The 27,513-nt window shown below is 43.8% G+C and overlaps 1 protein-coding gene across 1 annotated transcript in view; it reads left to right on the forward strand.

The window, feature by feature from the left end:
• The window catches only part of LOC148525214 (hemocytin-like), a 200,258-nt gene that overhangs the window by 72,668 nt on the left and 100,077 nt on the right, over positions 1–27,513 (forward strand). The window contains exons 9-13 of the mRNA XM_088471025.1: positions 5,688–5,786; positions 13,329–13,460; positions 15,206–15,304; positions 16,782–16,910; positions 20,314–20,415. Coding sequence (XP_088327151.1) covers positions 5,688–5,786; positions 13,329–13,460; positions 15,206–15,304; positions 16,782–16,910; positions 20,314–20,415 — 561 coding nt within the window. The remainder of the gene's footprint in view (positions 1–5,687; positions 5,787–13,328; positions 13,461–15,205; positions 15,305–16,781; positions 16,911–20,313; positions 20,416–27,513) is intronic.

Genomic DNA, 27,513 nt, shown 5'->3' on the forward strand with positions numbered 1-27,513 from the left:
AAGCAAAGGAGAACCTATATGTTAGTCTATTAATTTCCTCTTGTAAAGAAAAACAACTGTCTCTTTCTATTCACCATCCCTTCATTTCTACAAAAGTAGGTGAAAGTTAACATTTTCACCTACTTTTATAGAAAATAACTTTCTGGGCCATTCATTAATTGCGTAACACAGGTTTCAATTCTGCCATAGTCCCCATTCCTTAGTATAGCGATGTAGAATTATGTAATTTATCAAGTTCCGAAAAAGCATTTTTTTCTGAACTTGATGATGTTAATGTGCAGCAGAGGAATTTATTCAGTACCCTCCTTGCTGTGTCTTCCCTTGCTGCGGCTCTCAGCTCCACCTAAAGTTCATCCTCACCTCTGTATTTGGTGCCAGCACAGTGTCTGCAGCTGCGAAGAATAATGCTGGGGACCCGGAGAGAAGTCTTCACTCTCTGCCAATCTCTCCTGTACAGAAGGCACGCTCACCATCTCCCCCCTTCCTAACTTCTGTTTAGAAACCACAGCACACAGGAGTTTCCAGCCGCCAGGGATAGTGAGCAAGGAGACAGTGCATGCGATGGTGGGTATGGAGGATGCAGGGAGGAAGAGAAGACACCACGGAAGAGCATGTTGAGAGGGAGCAGACACTGGAGGAGAGGATGTGGGGAAGCAGCTGACACTGTAGAGGATATGAGGAGGGAGCAGGCACCAGGGGAGAGGATGCGGGGACAGAGGAAACACCAGAGAGGCTGCGGTGTGAGAGCAGACAATGGAGTAGAGGATGAGGGGTGGGAGCAAACACCGGGGAAGAGAATGCAGGGAGGGAGTGTGGACACTATGCAGAGGAAGCAGGGGAAGGATCTTGCACTTCTAAAAAGTTGTCTCTGCAGATAGAGCAGCTTTTTAGAAGTGATACTTTAGTAAAGGAGGCATAATGGCATAATTATCACCTTACAATATTTTGTCATGATGAACAGACCCCTCAATATCTTTCTGTAGAAGAAAATCTTTATGGAGGTCATTAACTGTTATTCTATTGTTGGATAAATTACCTGGTTATTTAACTGGAATGTACACATGTACTATTGAGCACATTGTGCCAGTTGGAAATGTTGCTTTGTCTCCCAACAAAAGAAACTAGTGAATCAATGACTAAAGGGCCTATGTATTAATAATCATGGAACTGTCATGATTATTGCAGCTGATATATTAATTCTGAATAAGAATAGGGAACTCGCAGGGACAGAGGTTGTGGTAACCGCTCTTTCACGAGTTCTATCCCCGCGTTCTATCCCCGGCATTTTGTTTATGTTTTTCACTTTTGTCAAAGACTTTTCCCGAAGAGGTTGACATGGTGTCAGTTTCTACTGGAGGCTGCTGGAGAGAGATCGGAAGATCTCTCTATTGCTCGTAAGACGCCATTGGCTTAAAGCAGTTTACTTTATACCATCTGAAGATGGATTAAACTACCAGGGCCAAACTATGAAAAACCTTGCTTTTTGGAGTTTGGTACATAGGGCAGAGATTGTAGTCCCCATTGAGAATAATGAGGACTCCGATCTGCAGTGCTAATTAGCACTCTGCTGGAGATATCTGCGAAATCTTCTGCATTGTGCTATTAGTACATTACAAAAGTTCATAAAATTATGCAGAAACTGCAGTTTCTACGTAATTTTATGGAAAAAAAGCTTGATACATAGGCCCCTTTACTAAATATATCACTATGGGTCTAAGATTAGACATCCCAGTAGTAGCAATACTGAAGTGAATATACAATTTAAAATAAACTACAGAACAGAAATTATACTCTGCCAGATCTTTATTCTGAAAAATGACCCCCATTATGTTGGGAAAATGAATACACTATGGGGGTCATTCAGACCCACTCGCGAGCAGCAGTACGCTCGCAAGTGGGTCGACGGTCCTCACTGCGCATGCGCACGACAGAGGGAGCTCCGTCGTGCGCATGCGCGAGACCCGGCGAGCGAAGGACTTTCCATCGCTCCGGGTCTCGCACCAAAGGGGGCATGCTGTCGATGTTGATTGACAGCACGCCCCCTTTGGTGGGCGTGCCGGGGGCGTGCCTGCCAGACGGAGGCGTTCCCATGGGAATGCCTACCGTCTGAAGCCAGCCCCACTGACATCACTAGTGATGTCAATGGGAGTGATTTTGGCTCTGATAGAGCCAAAATCACTCCAGGGCTTGTGGTTGAGAAACCCGACCACAGGGTTTCACTCGCAAGTCCGATGGTCGCGATGGTCAAGACCATCGCGACCATCTTGTTGCACGCTCGTATATGCTGTGGGTGGTGACCCACAGCTATACGAGCGTCCAGGAGGATGCTCCATATTAATGGAGGAGGGCCCTGATTCAGAGCGAGCGCTCTGGTCAGAGCGTCCGGCTCTGAATCAGGGCCTATATTTTCACTTCATGCCCTCTTATGCAAGTATGACTTTAGTTAGGCAAGCAATTGCTGCAAATACTGCTAGAAGAATTACCCAAATGCTGTGACTTATACTACAGAGTATTTCACACACTATTGTCCCAAAAGTTTTTCATGTAATTGACGTAATTTACACAGACATACCGTGGTCTATGAGACCTTGTCAGCATTGGCAGCATGGGTGTCATCTAAAATAAAATAATTGTGGGTGAGAATGAAGTGTCTAATTCATGTGATACAATCTTGCACAAGCAGAGAGATTTTATCATCCATCTCTAATGCAAGTTTGACTGTTTCTATCCCTTTTGTGTGTGGTATGTTAGTATATAGGGCCTTATTCAGTATGGATCGTAATGGCGATCGCAGCTGCGTAATCGCATGCAAAGAAGATGTGAAAATATGCTAATGCCTGCCACAGCATTGAGACACCCACTACTGCTTTATTACATATGTAATACCTCGCAGTATTGCGTATACATCAGTACCATCAAATCACATCGGCCCGTCACGCACAATTACAGCAGCTCTGACCAATTGCAGAAGTCTCATTGCACACAGTGAGTACTGAAGCGTATATATGCAATTGCGGTGGCTAATTTATGCATGCCCATGCAACAGCATTTAAACGGACAGACATTCCTGCGTTTCTAAAACCACTCCCAAATGCTCACGGCCTGTCACTCACTCTGCGATGGATACCTCTCTGTGTGCAAAATCATAGTGTGATTGCAGTGCACACGCAGTGTGGTGCATGCACAGTGCTCAACAATCTGCTGATCTGCGTACGTAGTTGCAATTACATATGCTGCTGAATCAGGCCCATAATGCTGAAATGTCACAAGTCAGAAAGTGATACCTTGGATTCCACACCACTGTTTGGAGGAGTTTGAGAAAAAGAGTGATACTTGATATGCGATCTCATAGACAGAGCTAGAGGTTGCAAAAACGTATTAGTGTGAAACTATAAATTTGATGTGAGATCCTATGACAGAAATTATCGGACGTCCAGGTGGTAGGTGAAGTGCTTTGTGAATATTGGGATGGTGATGGTATTTGGAGGAGACAGGGTGAAGAGATAATAAAGAATTATAAATGTGGTAATCACACCCATCTCCAGAGAATGATCCAATAAATGTTTGAGTTCTTCACTATATGCCACAGTTGGATCCCTATTTAGTTTCTGATAGAACACTGGGTCTGATAATTGTCTGTGAGCCACGAATGGGAAGTCTTTAACATCTTGTAATACCAGGCCTCTGCCTTTATCGGCCAATTTTATAATAAGTGGTAAATTTACTAAAGAGAGAGTTTTTAGAAATAGAGATGTTGCCCATAGCAATCAATCATATTCTAGCTATTATCTTCTAGAATGTGCTAGTAAAATGTTAAGTAGAATCTGATTGGTTGCTATGGGCAACATCTCCACTTCTAAAAATTCTCACTTTAGTGAATATACCCCTAACAGTTTTATCAGACACCAGTGATATCAGAGCTTTTCTCTCTTGTATCATTAAGTTACAGTATGTCCATATTTATTTAAGGATGTAGTCTCGCAGAGTTTTTAAAATCTTCAAGCATATTTTTATAGAGTATATCTATATAGGAGTTCTTATTAATGGATGGATTAAATTGTGATTTTCATTTGAACTCAAGAGACAAGTTATTTTTACCTGGTAATATCAAAAATGGGTATTGTATTTGAAGAAGTTTCTGTTGTTTCTCTATTTTCAATCAGTACCTCTAAAGCTTGCTCTTCGTTCTCATCTAAGATGATAGCCTGTCCACCAATAGTTTCATCTTTCAATGATGTGAGGCAGGTGAGGCAGAGCCTTTCATGTCATATTTCAGTATATTCCAGAGTTTTGACTATAAAAACTATAACTAAAATGTAAAGAAAATATTATAAATAGCTTCTTTGTATTATTATTCAAATAATTTTTATAGTCAAAACTCTGGAGTAAAAAGTGTATGGCAGGGGAGGCACTGCCTCCCCTGTCTACCTTTTCCGCACATCCCTGATCTAAACACACCAAATTTCCAGCACTATATACTTCTGCATCTTTGTATAATGCCCACATGAACACTCGGGTTCATATATGTACAGTATCTGTAAATCTGGCACTGATTCTAGACAGTGCCTCCCCAGCCATTTACCTCACCACACATCACTACTTTTCCTACAATAGTGTTCGAGTGTACCAGTTCGATTCAATAAAAATATTAAAGAGGTTCGGTTTGAGGAGGGGGCAAAATTTAGACCTTTGTTGAAAAGTCTCAATTCTGCATCTATCCGAATTTTAAATTACATGTTAAAGACACCTGTGTACAGTGTAGGATTAAGGCTGTGATAGGTGAGGTCCCATAAACACAAGCCTTCAAATGCATCAATAAAATAAAGTCATAAAATACTGTAGATGGGGCTCTTTTCAGAGCTGCATACAATGCTGATGTTCTCAAAGTTGAGTGATTTTTTTGCAACTGCACATGTGCAAAAATGTCTAAAAACTTGTACAGCGCATGCGTTACACCGAGTGCCCGCACAGATGATTGGGACAGGCGATATCAGAAATGTGGTGGAAAAGGGATTTCCTGGGCGATGACTAAGAGGTGGCTAGTAGTGAACGCAAAAATGGTCCATTCAGTGGGCATTTTATGGGAGTGTCACTGGTGTGCCAATGCAAGTGGCTGCATTCACAAACATACAGCCCCAAGCAAAGGAGGTCATAGTAAGATGGATAAACTGCTTCTGCTATAGGGTTGGTGCAAGTTTCCATGGTGCGATCGATGATGAAATATAAGGACGTACCAATATATATTACAGTGTGCACGAATGCTAAAGTTGGATGTCTCAGTTCTTGCACATTTGACCGCACAGAAGTACACAATGGAAGGAGTTTGTATCGGCATTTGCATAAGGTCCCAGACTGGTGAGCGCCAATGTACGCTACTGCGGCGCTTTTGCATCCGACTTAGAATTAGGCCCATACTGCCTTACCAGAGTTTTTTTATTTCCATATTATTACCATAATACTGGTGTATTGCTCATGACAAGGGCAGATGTGGGTCTCCTCACTGATCTGGGAACTAAGCAGTCACCAGTCTGCCCCTGTTAAATCTGCCACTGTTTGGGCTTTAATCATTTTTAGTTTAGAATTAGATCAATATTACTGTCTTTGTTTTCTTCTGTCACAAAACTGTATACAATACGTTCTACATGTTTTACCTGCAATGTGTTTCACATTGTTTTTTTTTTCTCTAGGATGAGGAATATCAAATATTTACCGGACAGTGCTGTGGAGTTTGCATTAAAAAAGTCTGCTACGTTACACTGCCAAATGGAAAGACTGAAACTATACAGGTACATAGGCCGCTCCAGGATCTAATTTCCACATTTCCAATGCAAAGAATACCATGAATTTAATTTCTGTGTGCCCCTTATTGAAATCCAATGTATTAAGTAGGGTGTGTTGAATGGTAAGTTAGGAGCAAAACAGCACACAGTAGCAATTTATTAGGGCTTGGTCATATTGCTACAGAGCTCCTATACTCAAAATTAGGGGTGAGCGGGTTCGGATTTCTGAAATCCGAACCCCCCCGAGCCCCCCCGATCCGAGTCCGATCCGAGTCAGGCTCGACTTTTCCCGCCTGACTCGGATCTGAAATCGAGGCAAAACGTCATCATCCCGCCTTCCGAGTCTCGCGGGTTTTGGATCCTATATAAGGTACCCGCGTCGGCGCCATTTTCTCACTCGGCTGTGGACAGTGAAGAGGGAGGGTGGGAGTTAGGGCTGTGTAGTGTAGTGTAGTGTAGTGTAGTGCTGCTGTTGTCCACTACTTCAAAGTCCATAGGGGCTGGCTGTGTTGTGCTGTGCTGCTGTTGTTAATAGGGGCTGTGTCCACTACTTCAAAGTCCATAGGGGCTGGCTGGACTGTGTTGTGCAGTCAGTTCTCCATAGGGGCTGTGTCCACTCCAAAGTCCTGTGCAGTGTCCCAGTCCTAAAGGGGTGCTGTAGTGTTGTCCAGGGGGTGCTCTGTCCATCAGGGGTGCTCCCCCCAAGTGCTAAAAAAATAATATATTTTCTGTGTTTGTGAATTGTGTGCGCAGTAGCCGCACGTGCATCAACAAAGTAGTGCCAAGCGTGCGCCTGTGTCATAAGTAAAGTGCCGGCTGGCTTGACCGTTAAAGGGTGCTGTAACCCCCAAAGTACACTCCAGTCCAAACCAAAAAAAAAATTATTTTCTGTGTTTGTGAATTGTGTGCGCAGTAGCCGCACGTGCATCAACAAAGTAGTGCCAAGTGTGCGCCTGTGTCATAAGTAAAGGGCCGGCTGGCTTGACCGTTAAAGGGTGCTGTAACCCCCGAAAGTACACTCCAGTCCAAACCAAAAAAAAAATTATTTTCTGTGTTTGTGAATTGTGTGCGCAGTAGCCGCACGTGCATCAACAAAGTAGTGCCAAGCGTGCGCCTGTGTCATAAGTAAAGGGCCGGCTGGCTTGACCGTTAAAGGGTGCTGTAACCCCCAAAGTACACTCCAGTCCAAACCAAAAAAAATATATTTTCTGTGTTTGTGAATTGTGTGCGCAGTAGCCGCACGTGCATCAACAAAGTAGTGCCAAGCGTGCGCCTGTGTCATAAGTAAAGGGCCGGCTGGCTTGACCATTAAAGGGTGCTGTAACCCCCGAAAGTACACTCCAGTCCAAACCAAAAAAAAATTATTTTCTGTGTTTGTGAATTGTGTGCGCAGTAGCCACACGTGCATCAACAAAGTAGTGCCAAGCGTGCGCCTGTGTCATAAGTAAATGGCCGGCTGGCTTGACCGTTAAAGGGTGCTGTAACCCCCAAAGTACACTCCAGTCCAAACCAAAAAAATAATTATTTTCTGTGTTTGTGAATTGTGTGCGCAGTAGCCGCACGTGCATCAACAAAGTAGTGCCAAGCGTGCGCCTGTGTCATAAGTAAAGGGCCGGCTGGCTTGACCATTAAAGGGTGCTGTAACCCCCGAAAGTACACTCCAGTCCAAACCAAAAAAAAAATTATTTTCTGTGTTTGTGAATTGTGTGCGCAGTAGCCGCACGTGCATCAACAAAGTAGTGCCAAGCGTGCGCCTGTGTCATAAGTAAAGGGCCGGCTGGCTTGACCGTTAAAGGGTGCTGTAACCCCCGAAAGTACACTCCAGTCCAAACCAAAAAAAAAATTATTTTCTGTGTTTGTGAATTGTGTGCGCAGTAGCCGCACGTGCATCAACAAAGTAGTGCCAAGCGTGCGCCTGTATCATAAGTAACGGGCCGGCTGGCTTGACCGTTAAAGGGTGCTGTAACCCCCAAAGTACACTCCAGTCCAAACCAAAAAAAAAATTATTTTCTGTGTTTGTGAATTGTGTGCGCAGTAGCCGCACGTGCATCAACAAAGTAGTGCCAAGCGTGCGCCTGTGTCATAAGTAAAGGGCCGGCTGGCTTGACCGTTAAAGGGTGCTGTAACCCCCAAAGTACACTCCAGTCCAAACCAAAAAAAAAATTATTTTCTGTGTTTGTGAATTGTGTGCGCAGTAGCCGCACGTGCATCAACAAAGTAGTGCCAAGCGTGCGCCTGTGTCATAAGTAAAGGGCCGGCTGGCTTGACCGTTAAAGGGTGCTGTAACCCCCGAAAGTACACTCCAGTCCAAACCAAAAAAAAAATTATTTTCTGTGTTTGTGAATTGTGTGCGCAGTAGCCGCACGTGCATCAACAAAGTAGTGCCAAGCGTGCGCCTGTGTCATAAGTAAAGGGCCGGCTGGCTTGACCGTTAAAGGGTGCTGTAACCCCCGAAAGTACACTCCAGTCCAAACCAAAAAAAAATAAATTTTCTGTGTTTGTGAATTGTGTGCGCAGTAGCCGCACGTGCATCAACAAAGTAGTGCCAAGCGTGCGCCTGTGTCATAAGTAAAGAGCCGGCTGGCTCATTTCTTAAAGGCTGGTGTAACCCACAAAGTGCACTACTCTCCAGCAAAAATAAAAAAATATTTTCTGTGTTTAGCCGCACGTATATATCAAATCGATATAACATAAATGGAGGACCAAACTTTCTCCGATAAAAATAAAATAGAGAAAGATCAAGAACCACTTCCTCCTAGTGCTGAAGCTGCTGCCACTAGTCATGACATAGACGATAACATGCCATCAACGTCGTCTGCCAAGGCCGATGCCCAATGTCATAGTAGAGGGCACATACAATCCCAAATGACAAAGTTCAGGAAAATGACCTTGAAAAAAACATTTAAATCATCTGAAGAGAAACGTAAACTTGCCAATATGCCATTTACGACACGGAGTGGCAAGGAACGGCTAAGGTCGATCCCTAGTATGTTCATGACGAGTGGTTCAGCTTCACATGACGATGGAAGCCCTCCTCCCACTAAAAAAATCAAAAGAGTTAAGCTGGCAAAAGCACAGCGAAGAACTGTGCTTTCTAAGAAGATATCACAAATCCCCAAGGAGAGTCCAAGTGTGGTGGTGGTTGCGATGCCTGACCTTCCCAGCACTTGACGGGAAGAGGTGGCTCTTTCCACCATTTGCACGCCCCCTGCAAGTGCTGAAAGGAGCACCCACAGTCCACTTGCTGATATGCAAATTGAAGATGTCACTGTTGAAGTACAACAGGATGAGGATACTGGTGTAGCTGGTGCTGAGGAGGAAGTTGGCGAGGAGGATTCTGATGGTGATGTGGTTTGTTTAAATCAGGCTCCGGGGGAGACAGTTGTTGTCCGTGGGATGAAAAAGCCCATCACGGTCATGCCTGGGCAGAAGACCAAACATTCCACCTCTTTGGTCTGGCAATATTTCTATCCAAATCCGGACAACAACTGTCTTGCCATATGTACCATATGTAAAGGTGAAATAAGTAGGGGTAGGGACGTCAACCGCCTAGGAACATCCTCCCTTATACGGCACCTGCAGCGCGTTCATAAAAAGTTACTGTCAAGTTCAGAAACTTTGGCTAAGACCGTAAGCAGTCCAGGGACACCTAAATCCCGTTGTCCTGTTGTATCCAAGCGCCTGCAAACCACACCGTCAACTCCCTCCTCGTCAATTTCCTCCTTAGTCAGGATCGGAAGTAGTCCTGCAGGCCATGTCACTGGCATGACTGACTCTCCTATCCGGGATTCCTCCGGAGGATCCTGCATTGCTACGCCTACTGCTGCCGCTGCTGCTGTTGCTGCTGCTGGGAGTAGTTCATCATCCCAGAGAGGAAGTAGGAACACCACTACTTTTACTAAACAATTGACGCTCCAACAGTCCTTAGCGAGGATGAAGTACGACAGCAGTCATCCTGAAGCAAAACGTATAACTGAGGCCTTGACTGCTATGTTGGTGTTAGACGTGCGTCTGGTATCCGCCATTAGTGCAGTGGGATTTAGACAATTGATGGAGGTAGTGTGTCCCCGGTTCCAAATCCCGTCTAGATTCCACTTCACTAGGCAGGCGATACCGAGACTGTACAGAAACGTCAGAAAAAGTGTCCTCAGTGTCCTGAAAAATGCCGTTGTACACAATGTCCACTTAACCACGGACATGTGGACAAGTGGAACAGGGCAGATTAAGGACTATATGACTGTGACAGCCCACTGGGTAGATGTATCACCTTACGCAGCAACAGCAGCAGCGTCACCAGTAGCAGCATCTCAGAAACGCCAGCTCGTTACAAGGCAGGCTACGCTGTGTATCACCGGTTTCAGTAAGAGGCACACCGCCGACAACCTCTTAGAGAAACTGAGGGAAATCATCGCCCAGTGGCTTACCCCACTTAGACTCTCCTGGGGATTTGTGATATCTGACAACGCCACCAATATTGTGCGGGCATTACATCTGGGCAAATTCCAGCACGTCCCATGTTTTGCTCACACAATAAACTTGGTGGTGCAGAATTTTCTGAAAAGCGACAGGGGCGTGCAGGAGACGCTTTGGGTGGCCCGAAAAATTTCTGGCCACTTTCGCCATTCAGCGACTGCGTGCCGAAGACTGGAGCGCCAGCAAACACTCTTGAACCTGCCCCGCCATCACCTGAAGCAAGAGGTTGTGACGCGGTGGAACTCAACCCTCTATATGCTTCAGAGGATGGAGGAGCAGCAAAAGGCCATACAAGCCTATACATCCACCTATGACATAGGCAAAGGAGGGGGTATGCACCTGACTCAAGCGCAGTGGAGAATGATTTCCGTGTTGTGCAAGGTTCTCCAGCCCTTCGAACTTGCCACACGTGAAGTCAGTTCAGACACTGCCAGCTTGAGTCAGGTCATTCCCCTCATCAGGCTTTTGCAGAAGCAGCTGGAGAAAGTGAAGGAGGAGCTAAGACGGAGCGATTCCGCTCGGCATGTGGGACTTGTGGATGAAGCCCTTCATTCGCTTTGCCAGGATTCCAGGGTGGTCAATCTGTTGAAATCAGACCACTACATTTTGGCCACCGTGCTCGATCCTAGGTTTAAAGCCTATGTGGTGTCTCTCTTTCCGGCCGACACAAGCCTGCAGAGGTGCAAAGACCTGCTGGTGAACACACTGTCAGCTGAAGCGGAACGTGACACGTCAACGGCTCCTTCTTCATTTTCTCCCGCAAATGGGGCTGCCAGGAAAAAACTTAGGTATCCTAAGCAACCCGCTGGCAGTGATGCAGGCCAGGCAGGACCAAGTTTGGACATCTGGTCCGGACTGAAGGACCTGGCAACAATTTCTGACATGTCTACTGTCACTGCATATGATACTGTCACCATTGACAGAATGGTGGAGGATTACATCGGTGACAGCATCCAAGTAGGCATGTCAGACAGTCCATACCTGTACTGGCAGGAAAAAGAGGCAATTTGGAGGCCCCTGTACAAACTGGCTCTATTTTACCTGAGTTGCCCCCCCTCCAGTGTGTACTCCGAAAGAGTGTTTAGTGCAGCCGGGAACCTTGTCAGCGAAAGGCGTAGGAGGTTGCTTCCACAGAATGTGGAGAAGATGATGTTCATCAAAATGAATTATCAGCTCTTCCAGGGAGACCAGCCTCCAGAAGGTACAGAGGGACCTGTGGTGGTGGATTCAAGTGGGGACGAGTTAATACTTTGTGAGGATGAGGATGTACACACTGAAGAGGGTGAGGAATCGGTGGATGAGGAGGATGAGGATGACATCTTGCCTCCGTAGAGCTAGTTTGTGCAGGGACACATTAATTGCCAGCTTGTTTTGTGGGGGCCCAAATGAACCAATCATTTCAGCCACAGTTGTGTGGCAGACCCTGGCGCTGAAATGATTGGTTTGTTAAAGTGTGCATGTCCTGTTTATACAACATAAGGGTGGGTGGGAGGGCCCAAGGACAATTCCATCTTGCACCTCTTTTTTTTCTTTGCATTATGTACAGTTTGGGGCCTAGTTTTTCAAACTGCCATCCTGTCTGCCACTGCAGTTTCACGCCTAGTTGGGTCACGTGTTTGTGCCGCCCACTCGTGTCGCTTAGCATAGTCATCCAGCTACCTCAGTGCAACCTTTTGGACATAAAAACACTATTGTGAGGTGTGAGGTGTTCAGAATAGACTGGAAATGAGTGGAAATTAAGGTTATTGAGGTTAATAATAGCATAGGAGCAGAAAAACCTACAAATTCTGTGATTTTAGCTGTTTTTATGCTTTTTTTCAAAAAAATACAGATCCAAAACACAAAACCCAGAACCCAAAACACGGAAGGGTGGTTTTGGCAAAACCAATCCAGATCCAAAACACGAAGAAAGATCCAGATCCAAAACCAAAACACAAAACACGAAAAGTGGCCGGTGCACACCCCTACTCAAAATAGAGATGCTCAATTTTTTTTCAAATGTTTCTCCAACCAGTGTTCCAAAATGGGTCTACAATTTCAAATTTACAGGAACATTTTTGTACTTTAGATTAACACAAAAATATTGTTAAAAAGTATTTTGTATATTGTTTGTATCCTGAACTTGAGGCTCTCAGGAAACCAGTGAAATGCAAATTGTGCTGTTATCTCTGTACATGAATGCCAGTTAAAGGCAACAGTATTCACACAAAGCAAACAATTCTAATTATTTGTATTAAAGTATATGCTTTACCTATTCATAGCAGATAGATAAGCAGACTTGGGTACATAGTTACATACTAGACGATATGTCATCTGATCGGGGGGATCAGACAACATATCGTCCACATCGGGCAGTGTGTACCCGCTATGTTGCTGACTATGGGGGCTCACGCGCTTAGCCAGCGACACCACCCATCAGATCTGCATGCAGGACCGACAGGTAATATCGTCAGCGGGGGCTATGCTGCCGAATACAGCATGGCCCCTGCTGTTGTGCTGTTGCTCCCGGCAATGACAAGTGTGTACGCACTAGCCGATGCCGGCACCCCCGCCGGGACCACTGCACAAGACATCGGCTGGGTACACATCATTAAGTGTGTACCCAGCTTTAGGGGGGATTCAATCAGCAGCAGTAATTTACCGCATGCTAATTGATCCCCAGGGGCTATTCAATTAGACCCGAAGGCAGTTTGCAGGCTGCACTTCACAGGGATTTTTTTTCGGGTATAATCAGGCTTGAAAAGAATTCTCAGATAAATAACAGGCTAACGGGTGAAGAAAGCCTGTTAATACATAGGTCCATGAACTTATTACGTATTCTATGTATTAACGCCGATTAACATGTGTAATTGCCAGTTAATACGTTATTTACCTGGCATTAAAAAGAGGCTCAGGTGTAAAAGGGGCTGGAATTGAATAACCCCAGGAGTTAAAGCGACTCCTATTCACCTCCATTGAATTAATGGGACTTAATGAATTTGGCCCTAAGGAAGTTACTGGGTGTTTTACTTGTAAAGTCATGATATGTTTTTTTTATATTAAATTTTGTTTTGTTTTCCATATTTATTTTTTAAGGAGGGAAAAATATTGTCTTTTCCTGATATGCCGTGTATGGCCTATTCTTGTACAAGGGAAGAAAACGGAACATTTCAGGTTACGAACGTAATAGAGACCTGTGAATATAGCGGAAAATCCGACTGTGCTCCTGTAAGTTTAAAAAGTCATGTGTACCAAATTGTACTTTTACATATCCTGAGACTTTTTTTTTTTATAAGGAATACAAATATTAATGGCATTTATTTCCAAAATGTTCTCTTTCCAGTGAGCTTAAATACTATTCACACCAGAATTTAACATATAAATTAAGCAAATATCATGTCAATTTATAGAATAACTTGTGTTCACAGACCTGTGTAGGGTATCCCATCCGAAACCTTTATATTTACCAACAGTATTTTCAAATATGAAAAAAGTGTTTAGCCTTTGTACATGGGCAGGTGGCAAGTGAGAAGCACAGATCACAAATATAGGAATGCATATATTTTCATTAGGGTATGCACCACTGGAGGGGAGAGTCTAGCACCAGCTAAAGTTCAGCTCTATTTTCATGTCATGCTACTAAAGGAGGTATGTCATCCCGCTAAAGGAGGCATGGTCACTGGGATAAATTTCATCAATTTAATTCTAGGGGATGTAAGTTTGCAAAGTTCGGTACTGTAGGCCAACATTGCACATTCTCTTTAGCACTTCTATAGGGTGCGAGATAAAATGTGTGATGTTGATGGTTGCAAAGTGCCAACATTTTGACTGTTTCAACAGCATCTTAGAGCTATCACTTTGAATTGAATCGTTCCCCTTAGAGCATGTAAAATTTAATTGAAGAATCCCTGACTAACTGTGTCTCAAATGCCCATTAATACATGTGAAAATGGGATTTTGAGTTTGATAAAAAGGATGTACATTATAATGTAGCAAAAATTCACTATTCCACTATTCAATAGTTTAAAAACTATTGAAATCAGAAGATTGTGCTTACCTGATATCCTAATGTTCCGTTATATGGCGTTGGCCAGTGCTCTAGCGCAGTATGTTCTTGTAACTTCTGTAGCCAATAGGAGTCTAATGTCTTCAGCAGAAAAGAAAGAGTAAGGTACAGTCCAAGAAAAAGTGTGAGGGGCACATGGGAAAATAAAGAGGTAGAGTCAAAGACAGACAGATAGGGAGCTAAAGGTTGAAAAAACTAAATTGAAGACAGATTTACAAAGAGGTGGAAATAAAGTAACAGACACACACAGAGATAAATAAGGGGAGGCAATCGGGAAGCCGACTGCCTATAGACCGGCAGCCGGCTTCCCGACTGTCTTATCCCGGCAAGGGTGAAATGCCGGGCGTCTAGATGTAGACGCCCGCATTTCCCCAACGCCGGGAGACCGGCGCCCGGCATCACGATCGTAGTGATGCTGGGCGCCGCGAGCGGACAGCCGCTGGGGGTAGGGTTAGGTTTAGGGCTCCCGGGGGGGACTTAGGGTTAGGCACCCCCCCGGGAGGGTTAGGGTTAGGTTAGGGGGAGGGAGGGTTAGGGTTAGGCACCCCCCCGGGGGACTTAGGTTTAGGCAGCGGGAAGGGGGTGGTTAGGGTTAGGCACTTAGAGGGGGGATTAGGGTTAGGCACTTGGGGGGGAAGTTAGGGTTAGGCACCCCTAAGGAGGGTTAGGGTTAGGGGGGTTAGGTTAGGTTAGTGGATACTTACCTATCCACGATCGGGATTTCCAGCGCTGTCGGGCTTCCGCTGCGTCGCGCTCTGCTCCTGTCGGGCTACCGCTGATGGGAATCGAACCGCCGGCCAGGTTCATACCAATCCCTAAATAAGAGATACACAGAGTTAGGAAACACATTCAGTGTTCACTTATACATATTATACTGTATAGTAAGTAATTTTTTTTATGCCAACAGAATCAGAAATATGAGAGAGAACGTAACAAGTGCTGTGGCAAGTGTGTCTCGATTGGGTGTTTACTCATGAATGGTACAACAGTTGTAAGCGTATTAAAGGTAAGTTGCCAATAACTTGAAGTATCTGTCATTTTATAATGTTTTCAGAGATTGCAGCAGAAGGATCTATTAATTATGAATGATCCATTATTAATGAACATACAGTACTATAGTTCTTTCTTCATCTAGACCCTCATGGTCCTTGTGCTCAAAATAGTACTTTCTTTAGTTGTTCATCATAGTTCCACATTTTAAACATACTGTTCGAACTATTTAATATCAGTTACATTTTGCAAAGTCCTCTCCATTCACACACATCAGACAAATGACGTTTTATGCATTACTAAGCTATTTAAATGTTACAATGTAGAATTTTAAATATAGTGCAATGTAGCTCAACAAAATAATTTGTAATATGAGAATGTAACATACAGTATTTCTTTCACAAGTACTTCTAGCTTCGAATAACAATTTCTTGAGATAAAAAATTCACTATCCTATAATAAGCCCTAAACTGCTGACAGGTTGGTATCCGGTGAATTTATGAAAATAATATGTCACTTGCGCTCTGGATTGTTCCAACAAGTCAACAAAAGTCAATCAAGGGAATTGTCCCACATCCTCCGGTATAGGTAATTCTCCGGTATAAAAAAGAAGAAATGGAAAACACAATATAGTGTACTAACATCACTGTATGATGTAGCCACCCGGGGATGTGAATATGAGGAGAATATGGTGGTCTATAAAGATCTTCTTCCGGCTTAGTATGGTCCCAACTCCCGTAAGAATCACCCAGATGTGAATGAGGATGTCTTGTGTGGAGTTCCTTACATGTATGCTTACTTGTAAGGGCGATGTATGGACATATAAAGGTATCTTTATTTTCAGAAACCTCGACCTGTGGTCCTTAACGGAATGTGGGGACATCAGATGGTAATATTATGCAGATTCTTATTGCCCTGCTGTAGATGGACCCGGATCAGTAAGGGCAAATGGGTAGCATATAGAATGGATGGGATACTGCATACAATGGATGAAGCGACACTCTTCAACGCGTTTTGGCGCGCTGCGGTGCCTTTTTCAAGATGAGCGTCCTTTCACTCCCTGATGCAAGCTCTATTTCAGCAGCCTTACGGGAGTTGGGACCATACTAAGCCGGGAGAAGATCTTCATAGACCACCATATTCTCCTCATATTCACATCCCTGGGTGGCTACATCATACAGTGACGTTATTACACTATATTGTGTTTTCCATTTCTTCTTTTTTAAACCGAAGAATTACCTACACCGGAGGACGTGGGACAATTCCCTTGATGGACTTTTGTTGACTTGTTTATAACAATCCAGAGCGCAAGTGAGGATGATTTGTTTTGTTATATGCTATTAGATATAAGGTGGTGACTTATTAACCTCTGCAGCACTGGAGTGCAGCGCCATAGGGTTTGTACATTTTTTGTTTGTATTATGAAAATATGTGTTCGACTAAAGTATGTCTATTTGTCTTCCTCTGATCTATACACTGATTCTGATTTACAGGAAAATGAAACCAAAACCTTACCTAATGACAAGTGTAAATACTATACATGTAAGAGGCTTGGAAATGAGCTGATTATTGACATAACAAACCAGATATGCGAATATTACAGTTCAAAGGATTGTGGATATGTAAGTTATTAGTGAATGTAGTTTACTGAATGTAGTAGAACTATGTAAGAACTAGTAAATACCATAAGTTAGCAATCTGTCAGGATGCGGCCTGGGATTGGCCGCTACTCACCTCCATGCCGGCATCCTTGGGCTTAGGTGTTCAGTCGCTGGGAGTGGAGGTGAGTGGTGACTGAGTTTTCTCCCCCAAGATCTGCTAGGGTTCCGTCCGTGCATCCTGGTTTCTGTGGTAGTGGGCATGGGCGCAGCCATGTTGGTCCATATCACCTGAGAAGTCTCTCCCAATGGTAGTCCTGTGGTCACTCAGCTGATTCTCTGATCCAATGATGAGCTACCCCGGGATATTTAGTCTGACTCCAGGAATAGGAAGTGGCTGTCCATTTTCGCTGTTCCAGTGACTGTGATGCTCTTTGGTGTTTCTCCATGTAGTACTGTATCTCCAGTGTGTTGTTTCAGCCCTCTCGCTGTCCTCCAGTGTTACTTGTATTACTTGTATCAGTTCCCATGCTGATTCTCAGTGTGTCGCTTCAGCTCTCTCACTGAACTCCAGTTTTTCATGTAACAGCTCATGTGTTTATTAGTGCGCTGTTCAGCTCTCAAACTGACTCTGTGTTACATGTGTTAGCTTTCATGCTGATTACCAATTTAGCTCTCAAGCTGCATCCCTGTGTCTACATTCCCTGTGATTCTCAGAGCAAGTCTGCAACTGGATCTCTATCAATTCTCAGTACATTCCTGTGTCTACATTTCCCTGTGTTTCTAAGAACAAGCTTGCGATTGGATCTCTATCAATTCTCAGTACATCCCTGTGTCTACAATCCCTGTGTTTCTCAGTGCAAGTCTGCGACTGGATCTCTAACAATTCTTAGTGCACCCCTGTGTCTACATTCCCTTTGTTCCTTGGAGCAAGTCTGCATCTGGATCATCTCCAGTAACTCTCTCAATGTTTCCTAGTGTTAATACATTTCTAGGGTTCCCAGTGCCAACTCTCTCTAGTATTGTTTCTGGTCTTCCTGCCACTCCCAGGTACCTGTCCAGAGGGCCGCGACCTGCTCACTTGGTGCAGCGAAACCCAAATCCCAACTGGAGGGGTCACTGGTAAAGACCCTGGTGGATTAGACTCTGTGCCTCTGGGCAGGTCTAGCCAAACCTGGGTTTGGCCGCAATAGGAAGACCTAGTCACTCTCCTAGTTGTACTCTAGCCCCTTGGCATTTTGCCCTCATCTTAGGAACTTCTCATACAGATCGTGACAGAATCAATGTACAAGTTAATTTATTAAAAATTGAGAGGTTACATCTACATGGCATAGATTTCCTCTGCTGCCTTTGCCTCCAAACTATTTATGCAACTTGCGTTCAACTGCCTAAGACACTTTTTTCCAATCACTCCTTTTTTACTCTCTGTAACATCTCTAGCCCCAACATTTTACTGGCAATGTCCTCACAAAAGGTGTCAATGCTCTACATACAGGAAAGTCTAAGGATTATTTTTTGCCATTTACCTGGAATTCTCTGCCACTAACAACACCATTGGCTACAGTCTAGCCTAATCATCCTTCACTCCATTGGCTTTTGTAATACATTTCGTTCTTGGTTCACATCCTATCAAACTACTCCTTTAGTGTCGCTCTAACTCCCCTCCACTCACATGCTCTGTTTGGGTTCCACAAGGCTCTGTTTTCTATCCTATATGTTTTCTCATTGTACAGCGCTTCTCTTGGTGAACTAATTTGCTTATTTGCTTAATTCAGACTGTCATATCTCCTCCACCTTTGACCGATGGACTTAAAGTGGCAACTGTAATAAATGCTAAACCAGGCTGGTTCAGCAGTTATTTCTGTAGATGTTTTATAACTGTTGGTCAAAGCCAGTGATCATCAGTGACTATGACAAATGGCGGGCTAGTAAATCTAGCCTCCAAGACTTTTCCTGAGCTGCTTCTATTCTGTCAAACTCACTTCTCCTCCTATAACACACTCTACCAACCTGCAGAGCTTCAAATGTGCCCTAAAAATGCACTTGTTCATCAAACCCTACAAGCACTCTTTGTGATCTTAACTCATGCTATCTGTAATTCCTCTTATCTCTTCCCAGTTTACCAAAACTGCTGTAAACTGTTAACTCTCTTCATTCTCACTCTGCACTACTCTAGTTTCGAGTGTACCCCAACTCAAAGTCAGTGTTTCTGATCCTATTTGCCTGTCTCTCTCAGGCCGGTGAGTCAATGAATGCTCCTGTTATTATTAGTCTCTCGCTTAGATGTATAGAAATCTCACTGTTTGACTTTTTCATCCTATTAGCCACAATGTTCTTGAATAATCACAAATCTGTGTTGAGATAGGGCCACGAGGGGGGCAAGTTCCGATACTGTTGCCAGCATTACAGTGTCACCCGCAGTTGCACACAGAACATAGGCATGCCACATATCATTTTAATCAGCAGAAGCTGTTTGTCTGTCTTGTTCCCACCACTTTGCAAATAAGATGCATTTTAAGGTAAAGTCGCATGAAATGACACTTGGAGCCACCGAGTTGTGCCATGGCATGGTGCGACTCGAAGGGCTGTTTAACGCACAGGAAAGTAAGATGTATGTGGACACATCTATATGTGGCACTCATAGCTGCAGTGACTGCTGCATGACATGATTTGGAACAAGGATCCACCCATAGTTGTAGAATACGTCCATAAGTCAAGGGGCTGGCATAGGGCCCCTCTTACTAATGGGCCTGTGTTCACTGCACACTCTGTACCCATGGAGGATATGCCACTAACTAAGAATTATTTGGCTAAAACTCTCAAGGTGAGAGATGACAAATCAACCAATAAAGATGTAATTAAGCTGTTAGCCAAAAAATAAACCTCAATAATTTAATTCATGAGCTGCAATCATATTTCAAGATGTGCATTACCCACCATTAGACATCTTTGAAACCACCCCCATAATCTGAAGCTACAGCATTTGGAGGTTTACAGGTACTCTGGAAAATGCGTATGGTATAAACAGTAAACATCACTACTCATTTTAACCTACTTCAATTTTCACCAACTAATCATTAATTAAAACTTTAACCTTATTCTCCTAAAATACTGTTCAGCTACATTTAATGTATGTAGTAATTGAGAATCCTGTTTTTTGTGACCATTTTCCCTAAAGGTGCAACTGGATGGTGGAATTGAAATGACACAGTTTAGTTTCCAGCAGCTATGACCTGGTGGCAAACTGAAGTCATTCTGTGGGTAGGATAGACTCCTGTCCCACCTCACTAACTCTGCCTTTCCCGCTTTTCTCAATTAAATGCAACTTAAGGTCTTATGAGCCAGAAGTCTTACACTAGAATCACATAACCTTTCAAAAATCTTTTTTTCTGTTTCTCTGAATCTTAACATAATAATTTTTTTCCAGGGCCAGGAATATTTTCCACCTAGTACTAACGAATGCTGTGGACATTGCAGTCAGACACACTGTGCAATTGTAACTGAAAGCGGTGAAATAAAGCTCCTGACGGTACAGTACAATTACATCTTTTTTGTTCCATTTTAGTTACCACTTGTTAAATACACACAGAGTGGGGAACTTACATAACATGTGTTTATCAAAGTCTATGACACATGAATTAGTCCTTTTTCATAGGCACAATCTGTCCATACATGTTTTACAGTTTGTTGCAGAACCAATATTCCCATTCATCTTCACCCCCAACAACAAATTCACCCAGCACTCAGCATCCATTAACTTTCTCCATCCAGCACCTAACAAATTTCTCTCCAAGAATATATTAATAAATTCACCTTACCAACACCCATTAACACATTCATCCGAACTGTCAGAACATCAATGTCCCTCCACCCAGAAGCCATTTATTAATTCCCCACTAGCACTGTTTAATCAATTTTCCCCACACCTAGCACCCGTTATCCCATTCTCCTCAAGAATTAATCAATTCACCCACTCGGCCCTAATTAAAACCATTTCTCTTGAAGAATTAGCTTATTATTTCACCCTCACAGCATCCATTAGCACATTTGTCCACCCAATTATAACCCATTATCCTCCCCACACCTAGCACCCATTGATCAATGCACATACTCAGCATTCATTAACCTGTTCCTCTCAAATTCTTTAATCAATTCACACAACACCCATTTGTCCACCCTATCAACACCCCATAATGTTCCGGCACCCACTAATGCATTCACCCAAAGCACCCATTAGACCATTCACCCCCAGAAATCATTAGCCCTCCTCTAAGCTCCTATTAAACTCCCCTACCCAACACATATTAACCTATTTAATTCCAGCACCAATTAACCACCCTCTCAGCACATATTAGATCCACTCAAGTCCAATTAATCCATTCAAACCAGCATTCATTAACTCCCCTCACAGCACAAATTACATTCACCCGGCACCTATTATTCCATTTACTCCCAGCATACTTTAACCCCCTCCTATCAAGCACCTATTAATATATTCACTCTCAGCACCTATTAACCTCTGCCACCTAGCAGCCATTAACCCCCCTCTCAGAACTCTTTAACCTCTCTCCACTTAGCACCTATTAATTCATTCACTCTCAGCACCCATTAATCCCCCCTTCACAGCACCCATTAACTTCTCCCCACCCAGTACCTATTAATATATTCTCTCAGCACCCGTTAATCCATTCACTCCAAGCAGTCATTAACCCCCTTCTCAGCACCCATTAATCCGTTCACCAGCAGCACTCATTAACTCCCCTCTGCACCCATTAATCCCCCTGCCCAGCACCAATTAATACATTCCTTCCCAGCACCCATTAAACAATGTACCCTTCCACCAGCACCCATTAACTCAATCACACACCAAGCAGACATTTTCAAAGTTCCATTGACTGCCTGGTTCCTGCTCACTCAGCTCCTCATACTTCCTACAGTTTAGGAGGCGGAGGTTACATAATTGGCTGTGTGAGAGGGAAGGAGAGGAGAGAGAAGGAGATGGACGTCCATGCTGCTGCCTGACTGCTGCATCTGGCTGATGACACGGATGGCCAGTGGAGCAGGGTGCAGCAGGGATAAAAAAATAATTGCTGGTGTAGAGCGGCCGAGGCTTATAAGATCCACAGCCATCGCCAGCAGTAAATATGATAAGGATGTCAGAGACCTTCTTTATTTTTGTCGCAGGCAGCTTCAGCAGGTGGCCCCCCCAGGTACTGGTGTCCCTATGCAGCTGCATAATGGAAGTGCCAGCCCTGTATGTTTTTTCTTTATTTTTTAAGTTAAATTAAAAAAACAAATAGTCAGCATCACTTTGATGATCATGATGATGACTGTAAATCTGTACTGCATGATAATATGCTAAAAAATATCGTGTGATTTTAGAACATTGGCCCTCATTCAGAGCCACTCGCAAACAGCAGTACGCTCGTTGCGTTCCGATGTTGACTAACCACGCATGCGTCGGTGTTACACTGCGCATGTGCGTACGGCAGATTGCGAGCTTTTTTTCTGTCGTTCCTAAAATAGCGTACAGGAAGTGACATGTCAAATGTGATTGACAGAACAGGGCGTTTTTGGGTGTTGACGGGGGTGGAGATGGAAAAACGCAGGCGTGGCGAGGCGTTTTTGGGGCGTACATACATTAGCAGATGCGAACGTCAAATGTGTTCGGACCGTCACATACGTCACTGGAACATCCTCTTTCCCTTCAAAATGCTCGCACAGTTTAGGGTCTGGATTACTCGACCACATTGGCGATGGCCTTCTCCTCCGTCCCGGGACTCCACGATGTTGCAGCGATTAATCGCGGGTGGTCACAAAAGCAATTAGTGTTGTATTGAAAACCGGCTTGGTATGTGTTTGGAAAGCAGTTTTTTGGGATAGCACAAAACCGTACGCAGGTGGAAATCATACATGCTAATGTCAGGATTACACAATCAATTGGCGTACATTTTTTGGGGTTTTTTTTGGCCTCAATTTGTTGTTTATGGCCTATTGTGACAATAATGTCATCATGTTTTAATTAGCTCCCCTTTTTTTTTTTAATGTGCAATTTGCATCGTTATGTGATTTTTTAAACGTTCCTTCAAGAGGCCTTTTTTTTATACAAATGAAATGGTTTTTGGTGTCCTTTTTTGCCTTTAGGGCCAGGATTAAATGTAACCCATTTGTACAATAATGTCACAATACAATGTCAGATTTTTTTCATAAATTTATTGTTTAAACACAAACCAATTGGCATAATATTTTTTTTTTTTTTTTCGGCCAAAGATACTTTTTATCAAAAATAAATAATCAATAACTGATAACATAAACGTACAAAAATAACTTAAAAACATTTCACAAGAAAGGAGAGGGAAGTTTTGACCAGAAAGGAATATGAGCCAAGCACAGAAGGAGTGTGGGAAAAGTCGCCATTGCTGTCACCGTTTTTTCGCCCGTTTGGATGGGGGAGGGTGGGCGCCAGACCGGGTCCGGGATGCCATCGGGCTGGCCTGTCCAGAGGCAGATGTTGTGGCCGCTGGACTAGGCACAGGGCTAGGCACATTTGGAGGATTGGCTGATGTTGTGCCAGAGGTGGAGGATCCTGATGTTCCGGCAGGAAGGGAGGTCGGCTCCACCATGTGCTGGCGAACGAGCTGCTACAGGGCATCGGCGATGCGGATGTTGGCCCTGGTATTTTCCGCCAGGGCCTGACCAATGGTCACGTTGGCCGCAGCATTTTGCTCCAGGGCCTCAGCCACCCGTATCAGACTGGCGTCCATCCTCTGCAGAATCTCCGTATGGAAATCCGATTTGAAATTGAGTTCTGTGAGGAGGCCCACTGCCTGCGAGGGGGCACGCCCTGGACTGGCTTCTGCAGGGTCCTCAGCCGGATGTACTGGTTCCTCCCCTGCAGAGCCAGCAGAAATTCTGCGGCCAAGGCTTCCCTCTGGAGCAGACTCATCCGCCTGTGTCTCTGTTGGAAAAATGAGAAAAGACTCACATTAGAATCTACATATTGGCACAATAGCATTTCAGAGTTGGTGACATCACAATACTTACCTGGGCCAACATGAGGAGCCGCAAAGTCTGGCATGTCCGTATCCATGTTGGACACGCCAAACACCTCCACAGGCTGCACACACCCCTGTGCCAGCTCTTCTAAATCCGTCAACTCCAATGACACAGGGGTGGGACCCCCACCTGTCCCCCTTGCATGCCTAGCCCTGTCCGCGAGTTTTTGCTTTAGGCGATATTTGAAGTCGGCCCATCTGTGGGGAAAAATGGAAGCCATTATCCTTTGGTTTAAAATGGGGTTTGTTTTTAGGGGGGGCAAGGGTTTACTTACCGCCGTTTGACATCCCGGGCTAGACGGACATAATCACCCACTCTATTGACAGCAACGGCTACCTCTTCCCACATTCTCCACTTCTGGCTTAGACTCATATTCCTGTCTGCCTGTGGCAGGATGTCCACACACTTCTGGATCAAAACCTCCATCTCCTTTCTTGTGAAATGTGGCTGCCTTTTTTTTTTGCCCGCTTTGGCCGGAATACTGGGCCCAGCAGCCTCTTCCATGTCATCCTCCTCACCTATTTGTGTAAATTTACAGAATTCAAAAAATCACAACTTGCCTAATCTTATGTTTCAAATTAATCGTTGATAGAAAATGCATGAAAGACTTACCGCCTGACTCTTGGCCATTTTTTCCCTGGTCTGTCGCCATGTCTGAGGTCCAAACAAGAAATACACCAGAATTTGAATGTGTTTTCGTGACGTATTTATACATGCGTCCTTATTTTGCGGCCGCATCATTGATTGTGCGGCCCTATGATCCCTCCTTAATTTGTGCGGGAAACGAAACACTATTTATGGCTTGGTGTGTCTCAAGTCGAGGTGGCGTTTTTGGATTGTTGGAGGTTATCTTGGCTGGAGTTTATTGATTGCGTAGAAAGGAGTTGGAGGTTGGAGATTCATTTGTTGGTTAGATTTGCGTTTTTTTTTCCGTTATCTTTGTTGGTTTATATTTTTGGGACCTCGTTTGTTGATTTGGTAAGTTTTGTGAAGTCTAACTTTTGTTCAATTGTTGTTTCATTGTGTTTCGTATATTTTGTAATTTTTGGATACCTAATTTATTCTATTTTAGATTTTGTTTATTTTCGACCCCAAAGACCTTTTGATTTTGCATCTTAGATATTTCCTCTTGGTAAGTCCATTTTTTATCTTGTATTAGCGAACTAATTAGCGCATTTTTAGTAGTTACTCTTGTGACTTGTATTAGCGAACTAATTAGCGCATTTTTAGTAGTTACTCTTGTGACTTGTATTAGCGAACTAATTAGCGCATTTTTAGTAGTTACTCTTGTGACTTGTATTAGCGAACTAATTAGCGCATTTTAAACAGCTTAATAATCATTCTAACTTTTTGATGGTTTAGCTTTCGCTTTTTGAGCCAACATTTCGACCCGTTTTGATGTACTGTGTTAAATGTCACTTTGCGGTTTTGCTAAATGGGTGTTTGGCATATTTGAACTTTGGTCTAGCACAAAATGTATCCACAAAAATGCACAGAGTGAAATGTGTCAAGTAATTTTGTTGTTTATTTTCAGTTTGGACGTATCATGACAATACCCCGGCATGTAAGCAGCAATGGATGGTATCATCAAGCTAAGTTGTTTTAATATAGTTTTGGGGTGGGTCAAAAGCCTTACTTTGAAATTTTTGAATTTCAGGTTGATCTGGGGAGGATTGTTCTGGCCATGCTCCCGGAAGCCGCCCAACCTCAATCTCATCCCAGGCGTAGGCATCGTAGGCATGCAAGGCCCCAGATATTTCGAACACGTGTCACCCTTTTTGGAATGCCCGATGATGAGGTTTTAAGACGCTACCGTCTATCTCCCAAAATCATCATAGACACTCTCTCATTAATAGAAAGTGATCTTGAGCGGCAAATTGACAGTCCAACAGCAATACCACCACTGACGCAATTTATGGCGGTGTTACATTTCTGTGCCTCAGGATCGTTTCAAACAACGGTGGGAATAGTGGCGGGCATCTCCCAATCCTCCTTTTCCCGGATCCTGAGGGCAGTGATGGAGGCACTTTTCAAGCACCTCCATCATTTTATTCAAATGCCTTTGGATATGGGTGCCCTTAGTGTGGCCAAGGCCAATTTTTACCAAATAGCTGGCTTCCCACACATCATAGGGGTTGTGGATGGTACTCACATACCACTTCAGCCTCCAGCACGGCTGGAGGCAATATTTAGAAACAGGAAACACTATCACTCCCTGAATGTAATGGTGGTATGTGATGCCTCCCTCCAGATCCTGTCCCTGAATGCTAAGTTACCAGGAAGTGCACATGACTCCTTCGTCATCCGGCAATCAGGGATATGGCAGAAATTAACCAACCTACAAGCTGGTGATGCGTGGCTTCTGGGTAAGTGGAGACCTTTAGTACATAACAATGTTAAGCTTGATACACAGTGTTCCTGATGTTGTCTCTTATTTTTCACAGGAGACAGTGGATACCCTTGCATGTCCTGGCTGCTCACTCCTTATTTGGCTCCCACACCAGGCCCACAAAGTGAGTATAATTCCGCACTTACAGCCACCAGGCAAGTGGTGGAGCACTGTATCGGCCTTTTAAAAGGCCGATTCAGATGCCTCCACCGCTCTGGTGGCGAGCTCATGTATTTGCCGGATATGGTGTCGAAAATTGTGGTCCTGTGTGGGATATTTCACAACATCGCCATAAGGAGTGGTGTCCCAATGCAGCCAGAGGATGCCTTACCTGAGGATGGCCCCCCCGAGGTTGGTCGGAGGTCAGTATGTGGGGGGGCCATACGCGATGATGTGGTGGCCAGATTTTTTAGGTAAGTTTGACCCAAACTACAGTGTTTATACCTAATGTGTTTGTGTTTGTTTGCGAACATCTAATTTTTTTTTTTTTTCACCATCTTCTGTTTGTTCACATAATCTTTGCCACTCCAACGCTCACTACTTCCTGCTACCCTTACCAAACCTGGATCTGGTGATTTTGTCCATATATTCTGGAACCCATATCGCAACGCCATGTTTGTGGAATCATGTTGGCATGGTCCTTCGTCAACCAGTTCTTGATTGTTTTTTTTAATTAAATATTTTATTTGTATGTGTTGTATTTGAGATTATCACTGTTTTTTTTTTTTGGGACTGACCACTTTGATTTCTCATTTATGTTGTGAATAAATGTTTGGAGAGTGAAATGGTCTTCCTTTTTTTGGACGTTAACAGCAAGTGTAACCAGGTTAACACACCTTACAATTGACTAAGGGGTAATCCAGTACTGACACCAGTTGATGTAAACTGAAATATGTTTGCAGGTTCCCAACCCACACCAAAAGGAAGCCTGTCCAAACCTTTGGATTTTGAAGATTGGCCTAAGCAGCTTGCACACCAACTAGGAACCTGTAAAATGGCGAAATATCTAATTGACACTACACCCAAAAAGGGAAATGACATTGTTACTGTTATGTGTTTCTTGTGGCTGTTTAAAATACAAATACAAAATACAATCTAACTTTTAAAAAAGGGAAATCCTTGCAGGAACAGTCTACTTATGTCAGGGAAAACTATTTATGTTTTTGAAAAAAAGAATGAGCC

This window comes from Taudactylus pleione, unplaced genomic scaffold, assembly GCF_031769625.1.
Source record: "Taudactylus pleione unplaced genomic scaffold, aTauple2 ptg000109l, whole genome shotgun sequence".
Taxonomy (NCBI): Eukaryota; Metazoa; Chordata; class Amphibia; order Anura; family Myobatrachidae; genus Taudactylus; species Taudactylus pleione.